Raw genomic sequence first — 24,829 nt, 5'->3', positions numbered from 1 at the left:
TTTTTCTCCTTGTGTTGTGTAAATGTATTTGAAATTGAACATCGAATGCCAATGTGTGCTGCGTATAATAATCCAGTAAATTTAAGTGACATTTAAATCTGTTCTTATACAGAAGCGTAATCTCGCGATATTTACACAGCTGGTTAAAGTCCATGGTTTGAGCCTTCAGGTTGGAACTTGGAAAGAGCGATTAATTGGTTGTGCATATACAGGATTTGAGTATGGTAAATCGCAATGCTGGCATGGCCCTGGGTACGTTATTCTCACGTTATTTTTATGTGGATCATTTTTATGGAGTTTTTTTAAGTACCGGTAAAAAAAAATAAAGTTTCCCTTTTTATAACGTCGTTTTACAACAATAATCCCCATAACATAAACGGATTTATATAATTTTCACACTTTAACATCAGATTTGAATGTTTGTGTTTAAGGAAGGGATATTGGAAGCTGTTTGTAATTTAAAAAATATTCTGTTTTAAACAATTTAAATGTTTTGGCATTTTCTATCGAAATTCGTCTGGTATTCCCAATCACGAAGTCAATTAGAGAGTTCATAGAACACCTTACCCCGCGCAAACGTTAGAAAAACACATGGGCGGGGTCTGTGAGCTGCAAATTTGATTGGTCGAGATGATGTAAAATGCAGGAATATTTTGTCCCAGTCTTGTTAAAGGGAAGGGTTTTGAATGTGCCAATAAGGCGATTTGTGTTCTGCAGTGTCAAATATATAATTCCATTGAAATAAAACAAGACCGAAAGTCTAACAGCGACGTAGCCGGACTTGTAATATATTATAAACCACAAACACACATGATTCGCTTTTTTTTAACAGTCGCTAATGCTGTTCATAACATTAAACAAATAAATTTGGATGAATCCCGACATCCGTGAGGTAAGTTTTACTTGTAGAACTGAGGGAAGATCTACTGTAATCTATATACCCCACAAGGGCTGGATACGTACCGTTTTGTTGGAAGAGACGTAACGCCGATGCTTTCGATATTTGATGGTCATTTTAACAATCGGTTTGTTTGTGTTTCACACTGAATGAAAAACGTAAAGGTAGAACATGGCGATTGTGATATATGACAGGTTCGACAATATGTTTGGCTTAAACGGCATATAAATCAAAATAGCGGGCTGTGGAGAGTCAGCCGCCGTACCGCCGTAATGACATCAGACGTAATCACATCACCCTGTCATGTGACCAGATCCTCAGCTCTGATTGGTATACGTTTGAGGGGACATACATACATACGGACGGACAAACACTGTTCTCGACGGCTTTGCCCTATGGGCTAAACCGTAATAAAAGTTTTAAAGATTGTTGAAAAAAATGAGTATGGGAGGGGTTATTTTAAATATCTGACTTTTAAAGAGTGGAGATCTGTCCAGTATTGTTTCTAGCTTTGAAAAGTGTATTGACTAGTGAATGCTCCTCAAAGCTCTGTCAAGAGTATGGGCCTCCATTACTATTACATACCTGTACTTGGCTTTGTAACAAGGTTACGCTAACTTGTATGCATATTGTTACGGACACGACTTAGATGTTGCTTGACCGAGCGGAATGGCCGCCGTGTTCGCACAAGTTACCCGATTACACTCGAACGTTGGCCGAATCGCGCTATGCTAAATCAATGAAGGAAAGGACACAACGGCTGGGTTAAATGCCACGACACCAGGGGTACAGTTCTCAAGACCTCCGGAGGAGGATATAATATGGGGTATGCAGAACGTTTAGATTACACGGCACAAGAGGTACAGCACAGAAAGGTGGGCACTTAGACACGGTCTTATCTTAGCCCCGACAGACCACAGACAAACGGGACAAGACTGACTCACACAGGGATTGATGGCAAGGAAGGGCAGGTAGTCGATGGCTCAAGGTGCACCTTGGCTCAGGGGCAGAATCGACTCGGTCCGGTCCAGAGATGCGGGAGGTATCTCTCAGCGCTAGGAGGTGGCGTCCTTTCTTCTTCGTAGCTGAGGCGCATCTGACGTCACCTCCGTCTTCCTGCGCATGTCCAGCGGGGAGTGACACGCCCACGGCTCGTTAGCTCCGCCCCAGATGGAATCGGTCCGCCGCTTCTTATTGGGTGCGGGGGGTTACCGGGCTCCGCCCTTGACGAGGAGCTGACAGTGAGCCCCTGAGTGGTAACCCCGTCGGAGCACATGGTCAATGGCGGCTAACCAAGCCGGAGTGAGGACGCGCACTCCCCGCGCCGCTGTTGTTGTTGTTGGTGTTGTTGCTTCATGAGGAAGAGATGCGGGGAGGTATTGGGAGGTCCTAAACTTACTACTGGTGCCATACAATCACATTCTGGTGCAACGAAGTCAGAATTAATGGAAACGAGTCCTTAACTGACATAGACTAAGAATAACTAGCAAGATGTCCTATAGTTGTCTACGTGAGATGCGGTGAACCTGGGTACGACATTTAATGGGGGAAAAAGGGGAAGGTCGGGGCTACAGAGTGTTGTTTACAGACAATGGGACTAGGGAATGGGGGATTGGGGATAGTTGGGGAGTATTGGGGAAATAGGGGAATATTTACAAGCGGATATGGATGGAGGCCAAATCCCATATCCGCAACGTATCCGCAACATTATAAACCACAAACACACATGATTCGCTTTTTTTTAACAGTCGCTAATGCTGTTTATAACATTAAACAAATAAATTTGGATGAATCCCGACATCCGTGAGGTAAGTTTTACTTGTAGAACTGAGGGAAGATCTACTGTAATCTATATACCCCACAAGGGCTGGATACGTACCGTTTTGTTGGAAGAGACGTAACGCCGATGCTTTCGATATTTGATGGTCATTTTAACAATCGGTTTGTTTGTGTTTCACACTGAATGAAAAACGTAAAGGTAGAGCATGGCGATTGTGATATATGACAGGTTCGACAATATGTTTGGCTTAAACGGCATATAAATCAAAATAGCGGGCTGTGGAGAGTCAGCCGCCGTACCGCCGTAATGACATCAGACGTAATCACATCACCCTGTCATGTGACCAGATCCTCAGCTCTGATTGGTATACGTTTGAGGGGACATACATACGGACGGACAAACACTGTTCTCGACGGCTTTGCCCTATGGGCTAAACCGTAATAAAAGTTTTAAAGATTGTTGAAAAAAATGAGTATGGGAGGGGTTATTTTAAATATCTGACTTTTAAAGAGTGGAGATCTGTCCAGTATTGTTTCTAGCTTTGAAAAGTGTATTGACTAGTGAATGCTCCTCAAAGCTTTGTCAAGAGTATGGGCCTCCATTACTATTACATACCTGTACTTGGCTTTGTAACAAGGTTACGCTAACTTGTATGCATATATTTGTACAATTTTTATGTTGGACATGTTATACTTTATAAATCTCAGTCACGTAACTCCCCATAATTCCTGCAGACCAGGGCTGGCTGGAGCAGGTTCGTGTGAATCTTCCTGGAGCGAATCGACGAGCACAGGAGATTTTGTCGAGTCGTTCCCTCAAAAAACAATGGCAGGTGAGATAATTCATCTGGAACATAGTCTGATCTATCAAAAAGCAAATATGGAATTGCTGTGCTTTGTGTGCTGAATTGCAGGGAATTTGGTGAAATGGAACATGGTCTTGGGCTACTACTCTGTTAATTACCACCGCCACCACAGGTGTACGGAGGTTATGTTTTCACCTCTGTCTTAGATTTTGGTTGAGGTCCAGATTCAGATCCGGCCGAATCAGTGGGATACAAAATGTAACTGTTCAGCCTGGCGGAGGTATGCGCTCTACAGAGTGTCGTTCGTGTTTGTACTTTATTCTCAAGTGCAACGATGTATGTGGCAGCTCTTTTTGCATGGTGTTTTCTCTGTTTTGTGGTGACATTCTTAAATTGTGTTTTGCATTTATTTTCTTTACAGCCAATAAAAGGGCATACAGCAAACTACTTACCTCTGTGCCGCTGTACAAGTGTATTTTCTTCTTGTACGTTCCACCTTCAGGTGGCCTGGCAGCTACGGGCCGTGACGCTCATCGACTTGACTACTCTGTCAGGCGACGACGGGCCGAGCAACGTCCGGCGCTTGTGCTGCAAAGCCAAGCGCCCAGTTCGGCAAGACCTCCTGGACGCCTTAGGCTTGTCACACAAAGGTAGCATTGCTTCATTTTGATAATAAAACCACTTGTTCATACCTCTTGCTCATACGCGTGCGTGCGTCCGTCCGTCCGTCCGTCTGTCATTTTGTACATTGTAATGATTCTTGTAAGATTCATCATGATGTATAAAACCTCGACGATGGTTGATTGTATCGGACCTTTATTCCCTCTCCTGTCCCTCCCTTCGGGGACAGGCGAGACTTGATAACATTCAGATAACAAAACCGTTATCACCTCTCTTGTTTTGATTTGGTAGTATGGCTAATGTTACGGATTCGGCACGTATTATTATTATTGCTGTTATTATTATTATTGTGGGTTCTAAGTATTATGGGTATTGTTGTTTAAGGGAAATGGTTATTGTGGTTAAAATGTTAAAAGCGCTCATGATAAAAATGAGACAGGAAATCGGATCGTGACCCGGAATCGAAAAGAGGGAAGAAGAAGTAGTCGTGAGGAGGGAAAGGCGTGCTGAAAAAGCTCCGTACCTAGCCTGGTCAAGCGTACATGGCGAGTGAACTTTGAGTCCTTCCAAGGAATCTCGGGCCATCGGTGTTATCACCGGAGTTGTGGAAAAGCCTGCGAAGCCAGGTACAAGGGTGAAATTCCGGAGAATCTTCGTCTCAAGGCCGCGGCTCGAGTGAGAGCCTTCCGCCATTTCGTCCCGCGCGCTACCTTCAGCGGAACAGGTTTTTGTCGTGTCGGGTGGGCTTATCCTCCGGTGGTTTGCCGGGGACGGCTGTGCAATAAAGCGGCGTCTGAAGATTGCCCTGCGGTTCGCCGATTGAACGGCAAAGGTGTAAACGCGCGCCTCTGGAGATTTCCCTTTCTACCGCGAGTGCTGTGTGTTGGACCACGTGACTTCTGTGTCGCTTCGGCCGTCTACGCCTCGGTTGCTCTGGAGCGGACATTGGTTCAACGATCGCCGGAGCGCATCAACTTCGCCTTGGAGGGGTATAGAGACATTGCGGAGGGCTCGGTTCCATTTCCTGCGAGGGCCATAAGTTTGGGGTTACGTTACTAGATAACGTGGTACCATCTTAAGATATTTATTGAATTGTATTGTTGCGGATATGGGATTTGCATCCATCCATATCCGCTTGTAAATATTCCCCTATTTCCTCAATACTTCCCAACTCTCCCCAATCCCCCATTCCCTAGTCCCATTTTCTGTAAACAACACTCTGTAGACCCGACCTCCCCCTATTTCCCCCATTAAATGTCATGCCCAGGTTCACCGCATCTCATGTAAGACAACTATAGGACATCTTGCTAGTTATTCTTAGTCTATGTCAGTTAAGGACTCGTTTCCATTAATTCTGACCCTTCGTTGCACCAGAATGTGATTGTATGGCACCGTTAGGAAGTTTAGGACCTCCCAATACCTCCCCGCAGCTCTTCCTCACAGTTCAACAACAACAACAACGACAACGACAACAACAACAACAACGAGCGCAGGGAGTGCGCGTCCTCACTCCGGCTTGGTTGGTAGGGGTGTTGGGAGGGCACCAGGCCTTCCCAACGAGCCGCCATCGAACATGTGCTCGACGGGGTTACCAAATAGGGGCTCCCTGTCAGCTCCTCGTCAAGGGCGGAGCCCGGTAACCCCCGCACCCAATGGAAGCGGCGGACCAGCCCCAATGGGGCGGAACCAACCAGCCGAGGGCGTGTGACTCCCCGCTGAGCATGCGCAGGGAGAGGGAGGTGACGTCAGATGCGCGCCGAGCTGAGAGAAAGCAAGACGTCCCCTCCGAGCGCTGTGACACCTCCCCGCATCTTCTGGACCGTGCTTTATCCTGTCCCCGAGCCAAGGTGCACCTTGTGCTATCGACCTACCTGTCCCTTCCTGCCATCAATCCCTGTGTAAGTCTGCCTTGTTCCGTTTGTCTGTGGTCTGTCTGGGATAAGATAAGACGGTAATTAAGTGCCCATCTCTCCTGTGTCTTTACCTCACTGCCTTGTAATCTACCCCTTTTCTCCACCACTGTAATTATACCCTCCTCCGGAGGTCTTGAGAACTGTACCCCTTGCGTCGTTTCCTCTTTCCCAGTCGTCGTGTCCTTTCTATCATTGATTTGGCATAGTGCGATTTGGCCAACGTCTGGGTGAATCGGGTGAGTTGGGGAAGAATCGGGGGAACTGTTAGGTCGCGGCAACACCACCGCTCGGTAAATAACATCTAATCCGCGGACCGTAACAACTGGTGTCGGGAGTGAGATACGGACCCGAAGCGCGCTTAACGCGCTCAAAATTACAAGTCACCGAAATTTGATTTTGTTTTACAAAAACCAGAATTTTGAAAGTCGCGCTATGGGAGATCAAGACGGCTGGGTTCCGGTAGAGGAGAGTGAGGCAGGGTCGATCCAGGACCAAATTGAGGGACATGAGGAGAACGAAGCAGTGAGGGCGGCAGGTTCGCAAAATGGCGTCCTCGCGCACGAGGTTACGGGCGCGCAAAATGGCGCCTCGCACATGGCTACGGCGACCGCGCCCGCGACCGTAGCAGCGCCGCTGGTGGATTTGAACCTTTTTTTTATATACAAATGAAGGCCCTTATGGACAAGAATGGCGAAGAAATGGAAAGCAGAATGATGGGAGTAATGAGGGACGGAGTGAGGGCTGATAGTAAGCGATTGGGGAGCGAAATGGGGGGCAAATGGGAGAAATGGGGGAACGGCTAGAAGCTAAATTAGAGGGATTAGACAATAAAATTGAGGGGTTAGACAATGGGATAGAAGGGGTGAAACATGGGTTAACGGGGGTAGAAAACAGAATGGCCGCTCAAGAGAATCAAATAGAAGGGGTGAAACATGGGTTAACGGGGGTAGAAAACAGAATGGCCGCTCAAGAGAATCAAATGGAAGGGATGAAAACGGGGTTAGAGGGGTTAGAAAACAGTATAGAAGGCAAATTGAGGGACATGAGGGACCAAGCGGAAAGGGAAGTTAAACAAATGGGGCAGCAGATAGAGGGGGTCAGAATGGGGGTAGAAACTAAATTGGATGCTCACAGGGAGGAAATGGAGCAGATGAGGGTGGCATCTGGGCAGGAGATGCAAGTGATGGGAGAGGAGATCAGAAGAGGTGTGAGTGTGGAGGTCGGAGGAGTGCGCGAGGAGGTGAGGCACTGTAAGGAGCGCATGGAGAAGGAGGTGAGAAAGGGGACTGTAAAATTGCAAGGTGGTATAGAGGAGTTGACGCTGGGAGTAGAACAGCTGACAGTGGGACAAAAGGAGTTGGGGGACCAGGTAAAGAAGAACACAGCGGTAATAGAGGGTTTAAAATCAACACAGAAGGAGATGAAAAAGGACGTAGGGGTAATTAAAAAAGAGTGTCAGACGGTACATGAGGACCTGACGAGGAAAATGAACAAGGTGGTAGAGGTGATGGAGGTTAAAGAGCGGGAGGTGCGGGAGCACATAGAAAAAAATAAGGTGGAGTTAGAGGAAGAACTTAAGGGGGCGCACGAGGAGATGAAGGAGGTGAAGCAGAAATTAGAAGAAGTGGAAGAAGGGGTGAGCGAAATTAAGAAGCGACGGAGAGAGGATAAGACAGAGATAAAAGAGGAAGTAAAAGAATTGGTCCAAAGTCTGTGTTCGGATCGTGATGATGTGCTCATTAACCGGATGAGGGATTCGCAGGTGATGGAGGAGAAGCGAAGAGGAAGAGGACCCGGTGTAAGTGGTGACCAATATGGTCATGCGTATGATGCGCCAGGTGATTTAATAAGCTTGGGGGTCGAGATGGACCCGGATGTTCGTGAGAAGCCACGAGTGAGGTGTATGGCTGGTCCGGAGTGTATGGAATGAGGGTGCGAGCAAGAGGGTCCGGTGATGGGAGAGGTGCGAGGTGTGAGTGAGCCAGGTTGTGGTGGTATGGAATGGGTAGCGGGTTGCGGAAGCGTGACCCATGCATCGACACCAACAGGGGTAGTTTTTAGAGGGACAGGGGAGGCACGGGAGCCCCTTGGGGGTAATGTACTGTGGGGGCCCGGCCGGTTCGGCCCCGCGCTGACCCCGCAAGGGGCGACGCATGGGGTCCGGCAGGCGGGCAACGACTCACATACGAGGTGGTCCCACAAGGTCCCACTCGCGCCGTATGACGGCAAGAGTGATCTACGAGCGTACCTGGCGCAATTTGACTGTGTGTGTAAGGGCAACGGTTGGGGTGAGGACGAAGGTGGAATGCCCGGTGGGTAAGGGTGGCATCCCTGCCACCCTTCCCATGAAGGGGGCAAATGCGCAATAGTTTATGGGGTGGCTATGACAACCGAGCCAGGGAGGGCTTGGTTACATTGATAGGGACTAGAGGTGACTATAGGTGACAAGATTTAAGTAGGAGACTTGGTACCTGTAGTGGGGACGTAGTAGCTTCGTGTTTGATAATGACGTGGGAGCGCTGAGTGTAAGGGAAGACGGAGGAGCGCGAGTTTTAGAAGGGAGTAGACAGAGCAGATGATGCAGTATGAATGGAAGTGCTGGTGAGCAGCTTCAAATGAGGCATTGGTGAGGCAATGCTCCGAGGTGTGTGTGAGTGTACAAGTGATGAATGAGAGAGCATTGCGGATGAGTGTCATGGTGAGTAGTGAGTGTTGTGGATCAGCGCGAATGCGCTTGGGGGAGAGAAGGGTGCAGGCGGCACCAAGTATGAGAGCACAGGTGTGCAAGTACAGGTGTGTGGAATATATGGAGCAGAGAATGAGTGGTGTGGAGAGAGTTGGAGTAAGTGGTACGGAGTGGTGTGCATGGTGCGAAGGTGTGGATGGGGGAAGGATGGACCCCCATCACGAATACCCGGGGCGGGTAGTGTAAATGTTAGGTAGAGGGTATAGGTAAATTGTGGTTGAATATTGGCATCTGTGGTGCGGGTGGAAGAATGATGTTTGGATGGGTGCATTAGTGTTGTGGAAATGGCTGGGCGTGTAGCCTGTTAGTGTGTGTAGTTGGTTTGGGCACTCCACCACTGTGAGGATGTCGGCCAGGTGAGGCCGCAGGTGGGCTCTGGGAGCCGGTAGTAGTTGTTGTGGATGGGGCCCGAGGATCCGGAGGACGGACCTGGGTAGCCCAGTGCCAGAGGGCACCGAGTGGGGTGACAGAGCCAGGAGGGGCCTTCCCCAGTTAGTTAGGTTAGGGTGAGGAGCTAGGTAAGCTCGGGTGGCAACTGCAGTGGTGGAGGTGTGCAGGTGGGTAGACCTGCTGGGAGAGCTACACGTCTCAGCCCAGAAATTGTGCAAGGGCACCGGGAGATGAATCGGGGGAGTGAGACCCCAAATTGAGAAGCACCACAGTTTGGTCAATGGGAATTGGTTTTTAGAACCCATAGTGTAAGTTGGCCAATGGATTGGCAGGGAAAGACCCCGGGTAATGTAAAGTTGTTAAAGTCATTTAGGAAATAGTTAGGATTGATGAACCTGTCGCACCATACGCAGCCACTTACCTGAGGTGATGCTGATGACTCCACACCTGTGTTTTCTTTGTTTTGTGTTGCAGGAAAGGAGAATTGCTGTTTGGATTTGTGAGACGCATCACGACGTGGATGAGACATTGGGGTGATTCCATCTCTCCCTCCTTAGGAGGGACTGATGATGAATTGGTGATGGCAGATTTTGATGTTCAGTTGGAGATGGCAAATTTTGATGTTGAGTTGGAGATGGCAAATTTTGATGAGAGTTGGAAATGGCAAATTTGATTGGTTAGGAGGGAGAGAAGATGAATTTGGTTTATGGGAGGAACGGGGAAGACAGTAGGGACGTTTGTTGATGTGTAAAGTAGATGTTTATGGGTAGTGTTGTGTTTTGTGGATACAGTAAGGGGTAAGGGAGGGGCAATGTAGGTTACCTGGTGGGGGGGGGGGGGCGTACGGTAGGAACGTACCTGTCTCACCTGGTTCCCATGTGCCCCCAGTGTGCATTACCTTGTATTGCATGCACTTTTGCGCCCTTACCACCTTACTCACTCGTCTTCTTTTGTCTCCCACCTCCGAGGATCTGGCTTTGGGGCAGAGAGAGAGGAGAGAGAGGTGCTGGCTCCGCAGTTGTGGGCCTGTACTCCTGCTGCTTGCTGCCTGGATCGATACACCATATGGACCGCAATTTTTGTGGCCGCCCACAATGGACCGCAGTTCTTTTGCGGTCAAGCACCACCCGTGGATGGACCTCTGGGTCAACGTGGCACCTATGCCATACAGGTGAACCACTTTTAGTTGGCCCCCCTGACGGCCACAATTAAGAAATGGACGCGGTTGGCGCCTTTCTTTATTTCTAAAGAAGCCAGAAGGCCAAGTGCACTCCATGAAGGCAAGACCAGCGGCAGAACATCGGCCGGCTGCGACACCACCGGTGACCATGGACACTTAATTGTGCATTTTTATGAACACTTTATTGGTGCACCGGATGGTGCTGACTGTGCGTAATGGGGTGGTGCTTTTGGTGCTTGGACGGGGTGCTCTGCACATTATTAAAGGCCGTAGGGCCACAGGGCACTAGTGGGTTGGTGTATCGATGCTGGCATGCGTGCTCTCCCTATGCATAACATCTGCATGTGTTCCTCAAAGAACAGGTCCTGGATCGTAGTGTAAATATCAGTGTAGTCTTGTATAAATGATGCTCCCTACCGGCTGTGTGTTTAGTTTGAGGATGCTTCCGCGATTCGGTTATCTTGTGGGTGTGTTTCTGTTAGGAGAAGGGTGCAACGTCGCAGGGGGACATATTTACTCATTTGTGAACATCTGTAAAACTGTCGCACTCAGGGTTGAGTTAATAGTAGAGGGAACTACATCTGAGTGCCACACTAAAGTAGGTAAAAATTTATCGGGTCGGGACGCACCGAGGTCGAGAAGGGTGCAATGTTGCGGATATGGGATTTGCATCCATCCATATCCGCTTGTAAATATTCCCCTATTTCCTCAATACTTCCCAACTCTCCCCAATCCCCCATTCCCTCGTCCCATTTTCTGTAAACAACACTCACGGAACCAACCAGCCGAAGTTTAGGACCTCCCAATACCTCCCCGCAGCTCTTCCTCACAGTTTAACAACAACAACAACAACAACAACAACAACGAGCGCAGGGAGTGCGCGTCCTCACTCCGGCTTGGTTGGTAGGGGTGTTGGGAGGGCACCGGGCCTTCCCAACGAGCCGCCATCGAACATGTGCTCGACGGGGTTACCAAATAGGGGCTCCCTGTCAGCTCCTCGTCAAGGGCGGAGCCCGGTAACCCCTGCACCCAATGGAAGCGGCGGACCGGCCCCAGTGGGGCGGAACCAACCAGCCGAGGGCGTGTGACTCCCCGCTGAGCATGCGCAGGGAGAGGGAGGTGACGTCAGATGCGCGCCGAGCTGAGAGAAAGCAAGACGTCCCCTCCGAGCGCTGTGACACCTCCCCGCATCTTCTGGACCGTGCTTTATCCTGTCCCCGAGCCAAGGTGCACCTTGTGCTATCGACCTACCTGTCCCTTCCTGCCATCAATCCCTGTGTAAGTCTGCCTTGTTCCGTTTGTCTGTGGTCTGTCTGGGATAAGATAAGACGGTAATTAAGTGCCCATCTCTCCTGTGTCTTTACCTCACTGCCTTGTAATCTACCCCTTTTCTCCACCACTGTAATTATACCCTCCTCCGGAGGCCTTGAGAACTGTACCCCTTGCGTCGTTTCCTCTTTCCCAGTCGTCGTGTCCTTTCTATCATTGATTTGGCATAGCGCGATTTGGCCAACGTCTGGGTGAATCGGGTGAGTTGGGGAAGAATCGGGGGAACTGTTAGGTCGCGGCAATACCACCGCTCGGTAAATAACATCTAATCCGCGGACCGTAACAGTATTGTATTGTATTATTCCCGTGTGATTTTTAATATATTCTTTTGTTGATGACCATTGGTGTGGTTTCCTTATTGATTTGGATTGTTTCCTTTGAGGATTTCATGGATGGTTTCAGTAGTGATTGATTTCGACATGGAATAACATCTATATCTTTCTGCCGGGGTTCCTCTCGGGGTTCGGGGGTTACCGAGACCAGAAGATTGCAGAGGACCCCGTAACACTAAATACCCTTTTAGTAATTCATCTCACCTTATTTTTGCCTCTTCCCTCCACAGAGTTGACTGTAGCTGCAGTTTGTGTATACCCTTCCCGTGTGGCCGATGCGGTAGGGACGTTGAAATCCATCGGCTGTGACATTCCCGTGGCCTCTGGTGGGAATCCCTTCAACGATGTTTTGGAGCTTGGATGTTTGATGTTTTTGATTGGTGTTTCAATAATTAAATATTATTTCGAAAGACAGACATATAATACAAAATCTGTTTGCCAATCTTTTTTTACATTCTTGACTTATTCAGCATTTAGTTCCTGTTTTGATTTATCTTTCCTAATGCATTATTTTGCATTTGAGGGACAATATTCCCAATTGTTTTTTGTGTCTGGAAGTGGAATGTCATAGAGATCTACAATGTGCAAACCTGTGTGGATGAGGAAATGGTTCTAAGAGAAAGGTCTATTCCTTCCTCAGTTGCCGCTGGATTTCCCTCGGGACAGACAGGCCTGTGTAGCCGAGTTGAGGAGATACGACAAGCCATAGCAGCGGGAGCAAAAGAAATCGACATTGTGGTGAACCGGACACTCGTGCTTAGCGCGAAGTGGGACGGTGAGGGAATATGCTTCGAATTGTGGGAAACATTATCATTGGACTACTTTCTGATTGAGGGGGAATTTAAATGTGGAAAGAAACAAGGCTTGCTTGCTCTGGGCCATTATTTGTGGCATTCATCTTCCCGTCTCTTCGCTCAACCTGCGTGCAGAGCTGTACCAGGAACTGCGTACATGTCGGCAGGCATGCGGTGAGGCCCATATGAAGACCATCTTGGCAGTCGGAGAACTGGGCTCACTGACAAATGTGTACCGTGCCAGCCTGGTGGCCATGATGGCTGGTAAGGAAAACGAAACCTACACTCCAAACTTCTACGTTGGGTAGCCTTGTGCATACAATAGAGACTTTTGAGATTCTGTTTTACTTTATTACCTCCACCACCAAAGATGGCCAGAAGTTTTGTTTGCACCCCTGTCTGTTTGTCTGTGAACAGAATATCTGAAAAATTTGTGGACGGATTCGGACGAAACTTGCTGGACAGTTTAGGTGTGTGACAAGGACGAATTTATTGGATTTTGGCAAAGATCCAGATGCAAGTAATTTAAAGTGATTCTTCACCATTGAGAGATGGAGCCAAAACAATACATACAGTGCCTTCAGAAAGTATTCACAGCCCTTGACGTTTTTCACATTTTGTTGTTACAGCCTGAATTTAAAATGGATTAAATTAAGATATTTTTGTTACTGATCTACACTTATACCCCATAATCTCAAAGTGGAATTCATTTTTAGAATTTATTACAAAGTTATTAAAAATGAAAAGCGAAAATGTCTTCGGTCACTAAGTATTCAACCCCATTGTTATGACACTCCAAATTGAGCTCGGGTACATCCATTTTCCTTTGATAATCCTTGAGATATCTCTACAACCTGTTTGGAGTCCACCTGTGTCCAATTCAATTGGTTGGACATGATTTAGAAAGAAACGCACCTTTCTATATAAGGTCCCACATGACAGTGCATGTCAGAGCAGAAACTCTACCATGAAGTCCAAGGAACTGTCTGTAGAACTCTGAGATAGAATTGTGAGGATACATATATCTGGGGAAGGGTATTCTGGTGTTAAAACTTGCCAAAAGCACAGTGAGCTCCATCATTAGTAATTGGAAAGAATATGGAACTACCCAGACTCTTCCAAGAGCTGGCCTTCTGACCAAACTGAGCGACCGGGCAAGAAGGACCTTGGTAAGGGAGGTGACCAATAACCCAATGAGCACTCTGAAATAACTACAGAGTTTCTTGGCTAAGATGGTAGAAGCTGTGGGAAGAATAACAGTCTCTGCAGCAACTCACAAATCTAGGCTTTATGTGAGAGTGGCCAGACGGAAGCCACTCCTGATGAAAAGGCATATGACCGCACACCTGGAGCTTGCAAAAAAGCATGTGAAAGACTGAGAGCATGAGGAAAAATATTCTGTGGTCTAATGAGACGAAAATCAAACTCTTTGGCCTGAATGCAAACGGCTGCGTCTGCCCGAAACCGAGCACAGCTCGTTACCCATATAACACCATCCCTACCGTGAAGCATGGTGGTGGCAGCATCATGCAATGGGGATGCTTTTCAGTGGCTGGGATTGGAAGACTTATAAGGCTAGAGGGAACAATGAATGGAGCCAAATACAGTGGAACCTCGACTTACGAGTGCCCCAACTTACGAGTTTTTCGAGATACGAGCCGTCACTCTGGCAGTTTATTGCTTTGAGATGCGAGCCGAGATCCGAGTTACGAGCTTTCGCCACCCGGTCACGTGGTTATCTTGCCGTGTCGGGAGTGAGATTCGAGGCCCGACCAAATTTTGAAAAAAAAACGAATAGAGAAAAAAAAAAAAAAAATTTGGTCAAAATTTGGAGCGGCCGAAATTTGTTTTGTTTTACGAAACTCGAATTTTGCAAGTCGCGCTATGGCGGATCAAGACGGCTGGGGTCCGGTAGGGGAGAGTGAGGTAGGGTCGATCCAGGACCAAAATGAGGGACAGGAGGAGAGCGAAGCAGTGAGGGCGGCAGGTTCGCAAAATAGCGCCGTCACGCACGAAGAAGCGGGCGCGCAAAATGGCGCCTCGCTGATCACCGCGCCAGCGACCGTGGCAGCGCCCCCGATGGATTGGGGCCTTTTTTTCATACAAATGAAGGCCCTTATGGCCCAGAATAGCGAGAAAATGAGGGAGGAAACGAGGGCTAATAATGAGCGATTGGGTGAGCGGTTGGGAAACCGGATGGATGCTCAGGGTGAGCGATTGGAGGGCCAAATGAGGGGTACCGGTGAGGGATTAGAAAAGAAATTTGAGGGGTTAGACAACGGGATAAAAGAAGTAAAGAATGGGTTAACGGGGGTAGAAAACAGAATGGCCGCTCAAGAGAATCAGATAGAGGGAGTGAAACATGGGTTAACGGGGGTAGAAAACAGAATGGCCGCTCAAGAGAATCAAATAGAGGGAGTGAAAAATGGGTTAGAGGGGTTAGAAAACAGTATGGAAGGCAAATTGAGGGACATGAGGGACCAAGCGGAAAGGGAAGTTAAACAAATGGAGCAGCAGATAGAGGGGGTCAGAATGGGGGTAGAAACCAAACTGGATGCTCACAGGGAGGAAATGGAGCAGATGAGGGTGGCATCTGGGCAGGAGATGCAAGTGATGGGAGAGGAGATCAGAAGAGGAGTGAGTGAGGAGGTCGGAGGAGTGCGCGAGGAGGTGAGGCACTGTAAGGAGCACATGGAGAAGGAGGTGAGAAAGGGGACTGTAAAGTTACAAGGGGGCATAGAGGACCTGACGCAGGAGGTGGAGCAGCTGACGGTGGGACAAACGGAGTTAGTGGAGCAGGTTCAAAGGAACACTGCGGTATTAGGAGGTTTAAAAGCGACACAAAACGACATAAAAAACGACTTGATAGCGACGAAGAGGGAATGTCAGATGGTACGTGAGGGACTGACAACGAGGTTGGACGAGGTGATAGAGGTAATGGAGACGAAGGACCGGCAGGTGAGGACGCACCTGGAAACGGTCAAGGTAGCCTTGGAGGACGAGCTTGAGGAGACGTACCGGGGAATAAAAGAGGTGAAGCACAAATTAGAAGAAGTGGAAGAAGGGATGAGCGAAATTAAGAAGCGACGGAGAGGGGATAAGAAAGAGATAAAAGAGGAGATAAAAGAATTGGTCCAAAGTCTGTGTTTGGATCGTGATGATGTGCTCATTAACCGGATGAGGGATTCGCAGGTGATGGAGGAGAAGCGAAGAGGAAGAGGACCCGGTGTAAGTGGTGACCAATATGGTCGTGCGTATGATGCGCCAGGGGATTTAAGGAGCTTGGGGGTCGAGATGGACCCGGGTGTTCGTGAGAGGCCGTTGGTGAAGTGTGCGACAGGTCTGGTGTGCGAAAGAGGAGGTGTGCGAGAAAGTCCGACTCTGGGGTGTGTGAGGAAAAAGTGCGTGCCAAGGAGTAGTGAGGGTGCTGGCGAGAGTGAGTCGGTCGTAGCGCGTGTGCGAGGGAGCACATGGAAGCGCGGTGTGGTAAGTGTTACAGAGGGTGTAACGGGAGAGTGTGCGCGAGGAAGGTGTGTGACGGACAGGTGCATGGGGAAAGAGTGCGCTGTCAAAGGCAAGGAAGAATGCACAGCTGTGGTGAGTGTTACAGAGGGTGTAACGGGAGAGTGTGCGCGAGAAAGGTGTGTGACGGACAGGTGCATGAGGAAAGAGTGTGCTGTCAAGAGTAAGGGTGAGTGCGCTGTCAGGAATGGAGGTGAAAGTAGTGAGAGTGACATGGAGCGTGAGTTAGTTGTGACAGGTGAGCGAGGATGTACACCTGGGATGGAAGGATGCACACCTGGAATGGTAGAGCGTGAGTGGGAATGCACGCTGGAGTTGGTGGTGAGGCACGTGGTTGGGTGTGCGAATGAGAGCACACCTGTGATTGTCACAGAGGAGGTGACCGAGGAGGGGGCGCGAAGAGGTGTATTGGTGAGGTGTGCGAGCGACGAATGTGTGCCAAAGTGTTCGGTGGTCAGGTGTGTGACCAAGGCTGTGAGTGGAATGAGTGTACCTGGGTGTGTAAGGAAAGGTACGAGGAGCATGGGCACGGCTGGATGTGTGAGCAAGGAACGGGCTGCGGGGTGTAAGCGTCCAGGTGAAGCATCGACGTTACACGGGTTAGAGGTTAGAGCGACTTTTAGCCGAAGCAGGCCCTCGGTGCGTGCCGGGCCTCGCTTTGAACGGCCGCGTCCAGGCTCCACTAGGCGGAGCTGGCAGCCCGATAGAAAGGGTCGTCATGGCGACCACTTTTTGGTGAGACGTGCCGGCAGGTCGAGATCGGGGCATTGGATGGCTCCGTGCCGAGATGGTGCGTGGGATCTCGGCCCGGGTAAACCTCCTTCCCTGCACCGAGTGCCGGACGCATCCAGCCGCTGGCACAAAACAACCAGCATCCATTGCTTGGCTTTACGAAGCCGGGCTTTGGACAGGGATTGGCGCACCGAGAGGTATTAGTGAGTCGACTGGGTGATGAGGTTAGTGTTTTGGACCCAAAATTGGAGAAAAACAAAATTTGGTGATTGGCAAGGGATTGGCAGTAGTGATTGGCAGATGATGGGTAGTGATTGGCAAATTTTTAATTTGTTGGATTTGGACGAGCGAAATTGGTAGTGAGAGACCCCCGATGTGGTGGGATGGCAAATCCACCATCCCTCACAGGTGTGGGGCAAAGGAGCAATAGTTTATGGGGTGTATGGCAGTGAAAACTAGCCCGGGTGGGTTAGGTTATATTGATAGGGCCCTAGAAGATGACATTAGGTGACGTTAAGATTAGTTAGTGACTGATACCTGTAGTGGGGACGCAGGTAGATTAGTATGGATGATAATGACGAGGGAGCGCAATAGTTTAAAGGGACGACTGGGAAGCGCAAGTTTCAGAAGGGAGTAGTTAGATGAGATGATGCCGTGTGTGTGTGAGGATGGAACAGGTGTGATTGCACAGGTGTGCAACTGGACAGGTGTGTGGAGCAGTGTGTGAGTAGTGAGTGTGTGGATCAGCGCGAATGCGCTTGGGGAGAGAAGGGTGCAGGTGGCACCAGGTGTGAGAGCACAGGTGTGCAGGTACAGGTGTGTGGAGAGAGTTGGAGTGAGTGGTACGGAGTGGTGTGCATGGTGCGAAGGTGTGGATGGGGGAAGAGTGGACCCCTTTCACGAGTACCCGGGGCGGGTAGTGTAAGTGTTAGGTAGAGGGTACAGGTAAATTGTGGTTGGATATTGGCATTTGTGGTGCGGTTGCAGAATGGTGTTGTGGATGGGTGCATTAGTGTTGTGGAAATGGCTGGGCGTGTAGCCTGTTAGTGTGTGTAGTTGGTTGGGCACTCCACCACTGTGAGGATGTCGGCCAGGTGAGGCCGCAGGTGGGCTCTGGGAGCCGGTAGTTGTGAGTGGGTGCCTGAGGATCCCGGGTGTGGATCGGGCAGCCCAGTGCCAGAGAGGGCACCGAGTGGGGAGAGTGCCAGAGGGCCTTCCCCAGGTAGTTAGGTTAGGGCAAGGAGCAGGTAAGCTCGGAGGCAACTGCAGTGGTGGAGGTGTGCAGGTGGGTAGACCCACTGGGAGAGGTACACGCCGCAGCCCAGAAATTGTGCGAGGGCACCGGGAGATGAATCGGGGGAGTGAGACCCCAAATTGAAGAGCACCACAGTTTGGCCAATGGGAATTGGTTTTTAGAACCCATAGTGTAAGAGGGCCAATGGTTTGGCCGGAGAGAGACCCCGGGTAGTGTAAAGTTGTTAAAGTCATTTAGGAGATAGTTAGGATTGATGAACCTGTCGCACCATACGCAGCCACTTACCTGTGGTGATGATGATGACTCCACACCTGTGTTTTCTTTGTTTTGTTGCAGGAGATGAATCGCTGTGTGGATTTGTGAGACGCATCACGACGTGGATGAGACATTGGGGTGATTCCATCTCTCCCTCCCTAGGAGGGACTGATGATGAATTGGTAATGGCAAATTATGATGTTGAGTTGGAGATGGCAAATTTTGATGAGAGTTGAAAATGGCAAATTTGATTGGTTAGGAGGGAGAGAAGACGAATTTGGTTTATGGGAGGAACGGGGAAGACAGTAGGGATGTTTGTCGATTTGTAAAGTAGATGTTTATGGGTAGTGTTGTGTTTTGTGGATACAGTAAGGGGTAAGGGAGGGGCCATGTAGGTTACCTGGTGGGGGGGGGGGGGGCGTACGATAGGAACGTACCTGTCTCACCTGGTTCCCATGTGCCCCCAGTGTGCATTACCTTATATTGCGTGCACTTTTGCGCCCTTACCACCTTACTCACTTGTTCCTTCTTTTGTCTCCCACCTCCGAGGATCTGGCTTTGGGGTAGAGAGAGAGGAGAGAGAGGTGCTGGCTACGCAGTTGTGGGCCTGCACTTTCGCTGTTGGCTGCCTGGATCGATACACCATATGGACCGCAATGTTTGTGGCCACCCACAATGGACCGCAGCTCTTTTGCGGCCAAGCACCACCCGTGGAAGGACCTATGGGTCAACGTGGCACCTATGCCATAAAGGTGAACCACTGTTAATTAACACCAAGTGCACCACAAGAAGAGCAAGAGACACCTGCAGGGTTAGGGGTTGTCGAATTTATTTTTATTCCAATGAACAATGGTGACTGCACCGATTGGTGGTGGGGTGGTGCTTTTGATGCTCGGGAAGGGTGCTCTGCACGTTATTAAAGGCCGTCGGCCACAGAGCACTCGTGGGTTGGTGTATCGATGCTGGCAAGCGCGCTCTCTCTATGCATAACATCTGCATGTGTTCCTCCAAAAACAGGTCCTGGATCGTAGTGTAAATAGCAGCATAGTCTTGTAAATAATGCTCCCTACCGGCTGTATGTTTAGTTTGAGAATTCTTTCCGGATTCGGTTATCCTGTGGGTGTGTTTCTGTGAGGAGAAGGGTGCAACGTCGCAGGGGGACATATTTACTCATTTGTGAATATCTGTAAAACTGTCGCACTCAGGGTAGAGTTAATAGTAGAGGGAACTACATTGCGTGCCACACTAAAGTAGGTAAAAATTTATCGGGTCGGGACGCCCCGAGGGTAGAGAAGGGTGCAATGTTGCGAATATGGAATTTGGCCTCCATATCCGCTTGTAAATATTCCCCTATTTTCTCCAATACTCCCCAACTTTCCCCAGTCCCCCATTCCCTAGTCCCATTGCATGTAAATAACAATCAGTAGAGCCGACCTTCCCCTTATTCCCCCATTAAATGTCGTGCCCAGGTCCACCGCACCACACGTAGACAACTTTCGGACATCTTCCTAGTTATTCTTAATCTATGTCAGTTAAGGCCTCGTTTCCATTAATTATGACTCTTCGTTGCACCAGAATGTGATTATATGGCACCAGTAGTGAGTTTAGGACCTTCCCATACCTCCTCCCATCTTCTTCCCCAAACAACAACAACAACAACAACTACAGCTACAACAACAACAACAACAACTACAGCTACAACAACAACAACAACAACTACAGCAACAACAACAACAACTACAGCTACAACAACAACAACAACAACTACAGCTACAACAACAACTACAACAACGGCGCGCGCGGGGAGTGTGCGTCCTCCCTCCGGCTCGGTTAGCCGCCATTATCCATGCGCCCCACGGGGTTACCACGAAGGGGCTGGCTGTCAGCTCCTCGTCAAGGGCGGAGCCTGGTAAACCCCCCCCGCACCCAATAAGAAGGGCGGACCGATTCCATCTGGGCGGAGCTAACGAGCCGAGGGCGTGTCACTCCCCGCCGGATATACGCAGCCGCTTGCCGGACGTGACGTCAGATGCGCCCCCAGCTTGAGACGACAAGACGCCACCTCGAGCGCTGAGAGACCTCCTGCATCTTTTGGGCCGCGCCATCCTGTCCCTGAGCACAAGGTGCACCTTGTGCTGGCCATCGAATACCCGCTTTCCTTGTCATCAATCCCCGTGTGAGTCAGTTTTTGTCCTGTTTCTCTGTGGTCTGTCGGGAATAATATAAGGTTGTGTCTAAGTGCCTGTCTTCCTATGATGTACCTCTTGTAGTTGTAATCTAACCTTCCGCCTTAATATAACCTCCTCCGGAGGTCTTGAGAACTGAACCCCTGGTGTCGTATTGTGTCATTATAACCCAGCCGGGTGTCTTCTCTTTCCTATTGAGCCAGCGTAGCGCGGCTTCGTCGACGTTCGAGTACAATCGGGTAATTTGTGCGGACACGACGGCCATTCCGCTCGGCCCACCTTAACATCAAAGTCGTGTCTGTAACAATTAGGTGGGTTCTGGTCACGTGGTTATCTTGCCGTGTACGTACAGTATCTCTATCGTATAGCGCTGCATTTTAGTTTACGCATTTCGGTTATTTTGAGTTTTGCCGCCAGGTGGGTTCTGGTCACGTGGTTATCTTGCCGTGTACGTACAGTATCTCTATCGTATAGCGCTGCATTTTAGTTTACGCATTTCGGTTATTTTGAGTTTCCGCCGCCAGGTGGGCTCCGGTCACGTGGTTATCTTGACGTGCACGTACAGTATCTCTGTCGTATAGCGCTAATGATATATAACGCCGCCGATAATGATATGATAATTTATGATAATCTATGCAGCACGACGTGGTCCTCACGTCACACAAGGCGCCTTTGCCGGCGCAAAACGGCTCTCTCAGGGTCAAACTCGGTATCGTTTTGAGCGCACGGTTCAGACCTTCAAGAAAAAGTTTATTTTGTAAAAATCGAGCCACGCGTTCAAAAGATATGACCGGTTTTGTTCGCCGGCACGTCGGCGCTCGAATCGAATCGAGTTAAAATGAACACTGCCGTTGTCGGGTCCGTCTGAGACAACCACCAGGCCTAGAACGCTGGGACCGGTCTCGTTGGATAGGCCTGGATCAGATCTCGAAACGCTGGAAGCTGCACCTCTCTGTGATAATCTTGTGGACCATGACAAGAGATCGTGCGACACGTGGTTATCATGCCGTGCAAGTACAGTATCTCTGCCGTCAACTTGTTCAGAGTGCCGGCGATAGCTCGCCTTCTCTTTGTGGAAAACACGGTGAGATCCTTAACATCCAACAACTAATGGGACGCAAACGGGGCGCCCAGTTTAGCGGTACACCCATTGATGAATCACCCTGCCTGTGATTCACCCATAACAGGTTATAGCTGGGTCGGGATTCAAACCCAGGCTGGACCGTTTAGAGTCAAGTGTGCGTACCTCCAGTCCAGGCCATCCTGCCAACTTGTATGCTGCATACAGGTGAAATATAAAGCGCGAGATATTTTTATATATACTGTATATTTAAAAAAAAATTGGTGTGGTTTTTGGCGGGCTGGAACGGATTAATAGCATTTCAATGCATTTCAATGGGGAAATTTGATTTGAGATACGAGCAATTTGAGTTACGAGCTCGGTCACGGAACGGATTAAACTCGTAAGTCAAGGTTCCACTGTACAGGCAAATCCTTGAGGAGAACCTGCTTCAGAGTGCAAAAGACCTTAGACCTTGGCGAACATTTATGTTGCAACAGGACAATGACCCCAAGCATACAGCCAAAGCAACACTGGAATGGCTTCATAACAAGAATGTGAAAATCCTTGAGTGGCCCAGCCAAAGCCCAGACTGGAATCTCATTGAGAATCTGTGGAAAGACTTGAAGGTTGCTGTTCATTGATGCACCCCATCCAACTTGACAGAGCTTGAACAAATCTGCGAGGAAGAATTGGAGAAACTCCCCAAATCAAGATGTGCCAAGCTGATACAGGCATACCCAAGAAGACCCGAAGCTGTAATCACTACCAAAGGCGCTTCTTTTAAGTATTAACTCAGGGGTTGAATACTTATGTAAATTAGATATTTCTATATTTCATTTTTAATTATTTTGTAAAAAATTCGGAAAAAATCCACTTTGACATTGTAGGATATTGTGCAGATCAGTGACAAAACATCTCAATTTAATCCATTTAAAATTCAGGCTGTAACACAACAAAATGTGAAAAAAGTCACGCGGTGTGAATACATTCTGAAGGCAATTCAGCAGTATATTTCAAAAAGTTGTGGTCAAGTTATGACAAAACTATGCTGATAAGTTGGGTAGATGACAAAGACTAGTCGTTTCGATTTTGGTTGAGTTCAGATCCAGGTCCGGCCTATCTGTGGGATACAAAACGTAAACTGTTCATCCTGGTGGAGGTATGCTCTCGACCGAGTTATCTCTCTTCCGAGTGCCGTTCTGGTTTGTATATATGATTGAGGCTCGTGGAAGAGCAAGGGCAGGATGTCAGGGAACAAAGTGGAAAGGGGGAAAGTGAGAGTGGAAGTGAGATTTGAATTGCACTTCCATCTTCAATTCCATAGTATCCTTTGGTCTTGTCTGGATTTAGCTTTCCCTTCGCAGGCTCGGACTTCATCAAGACTTCCACAGGGAAGGAAACCGTGAATGCTACCTACCCGGCAGGTGTGGTTATGACGAGAGCCATTTGGGAATATTACCAGCGAACAGGATTCAAGGTGGATTCGGTGTCCCATCATAAGCAGATGTTGTTGGTGTCATTTGAACACGGTGTGTTTGTTGTGCCCGTGCCAGGTGTTTTGACGTGGTCGGTCGTTATTTTTGCTTTTCCCTTCAGGTCGGGTTTAAGCCCGCGGGTGGGATCCGGACAGCGAAGGACGCTCTCTGCTGGCTCACGCTCATTGCCGAGGAGCTGGGAATGGAGTGGCTGCAGCCAGAGCTTTTCCGTTTAGGAGCAAGCTCCCTCCTGCTGGACATCGAGCGGCAAGTAGGTCCCAATTGTCCCAGTGGCCTCTCTGGTTTCCCTGTGGAAGATTGTCATATGCTGTCGAGTCCTGTTAATTGTGATCCATTGGTATAACGAGGTCATGGCTAAAACCTGTTAACTAACTGGTGTCCATGTTGTCTAACTCTCCGATAAAGGTACCATCGACTCAATCGACAAGGTTCGTAGACCCTGGTCTCCTGCAATCTCTCTTTCGTTGTTTTGATTGGAAACATGTGTTTATGGACGTTTGCTGGCTCTTTCTGACAGATCTTCACGCACGTGACGGGTCGCTACGCAGCTACGCAAGACTTTGCCATGGCATGATGGACGCGTACAAGCGCCTGCCCGCCGTACATCAAACCCGCACATCCTCCTCGTCGGTTTAAAAAAAAATCCTGATCAGGCATTTGTCAGAAATGTTTTATCATTCCGGTAGAATTGCACTTCCGAATGTGAGGTAAATGGGACTGCGTCTGGTGTCTGCTAAATCGACAATGCGCCCGTCGAGTGCTGTATAACATAAAGCATCTGATGATTTTGATTTGCACATGTATTTGATTGGTTGATTATTTGGTTTCCTGACGTGGATTTAAATAAACTCCTGTTGACTAACTTCCTTCCTCCTGGTTTGTATAAGGTGGCCCCAACCCATACTTGTGGTACATATTTCATTATACACAATAATAACTATGGTAGTTTAGGGTGTGACACGTGTTTTTGGATGTTTGCTCGTTGTGAGAAACGATACTCGACGAAAGGAAAGCCTTTCAAAAGTGAAATACTCTTACCCTGGCACTGCTGCTCATTTGTTTGGTTCTGCTTTTTTATTTTTTTTGGAAAGTCGAGGCTTCTGGAAGAGCAAATCATGGAGGATGAGGAAGTTGTGTTCGTGTCAGGACATATGTGGTCAATGTACAAAGACCTTTGTCCATGAGAAGGATTGGATAGACATGAATGGCGGAGGTTGTCATTTTCGGTTGAATTTTCAGTTGTCATACCCTTCCTCCCGTCCATGGTACACTGAATCTTGTGGTGAGGCTGTTGCCCTGAAACAACTTGCCTTTGCCTCTTGGAAGGCAAATCCAACTGAAGGCAATCTCAGTTCCTTCCACCAAGCTCGGAACAAGTGTGTCTTCCCTCAGGAGAGCCAGGAAGCACTCTACTCTCAAGACTAAACTCTCAAACCTGTCTCCCTCCTGCAAATACTGCTGGCGTCTGGTCAAATCCGTTTCTGGTGTTTGTTCCCCCTCCATCCCCTCCCTGACCTCAAATGGCTACACAG

General features: G+C 48.8%; 1 protein-coding gene across 1 annotated transcript; it reads left to right on the top strand.

Annotated features, from left to right (window-relative positions):
• The first annotated feature begins 108 nt into the window (after positions 1–108).
• On the top strand, positions 109–24,159 carry DERA (deoxyribose-phosphate aldolase). The gene is made up of 9 exons (XM_068124118.2): positions 109–252; positions 3,413–3,510; positions 3,986–4,133; positions 12,225–12,320; positions 12,635–12,769; positions 12,924–13,052; positions 23,166–23,278; positions 23,398–23,547; positions 23,815–24,159. The coding sequence occupies exons 1-9, from the start codon at positions 222–224 to the stop codon at positions 23,869–23,871; spliced, it is 957 nt and encodes a 318-aa protein (XP_067980219.1). The 5' UTR covers positions 109–221; the 3' UTR covers positions 23,872–24,159.
• Positions 24,160–24,829: the final 670 nt, after the last annotated feature.

This window comes from Myxine glutinosa, chromosome 8, assembly GCF_964187855.1.
Source record: "Myxine glutinosa chromosome 8, kmMyxGlut1.1, whole genome shotgun sequence".
Lineage (NCBI taxonomy): Eukaryota > Metazoa > Chordata > Myxini > Myxiniformes > Myxinidae > Myxine > Myxine glutinosa.
This window is presented reverse-complemented; position numbering and strand designations above follow the sequence as displayed.

Coding starts and splice junctions, on each gene's coding strand:
- DERA (XM_068124118.2), top strand. CDS start 222: ATGGTAAATCGCAATGCTGGCATGGCCCTGG. Junction 12,770..12,923: donor GCTTAGCGCGAAGTGGGACG/GTGAGGGAATAT, acceptor ACCTGCGTGCAG/AGCTGTACCAGGAACTGCGT. Junction 23,548..23,814: donor TGCTGGACATCGAGCGGCAA/GTAGGTCCCAAT, acceptor TCTTTCTGACAG/ATCTTCACGCACGTGACGGG.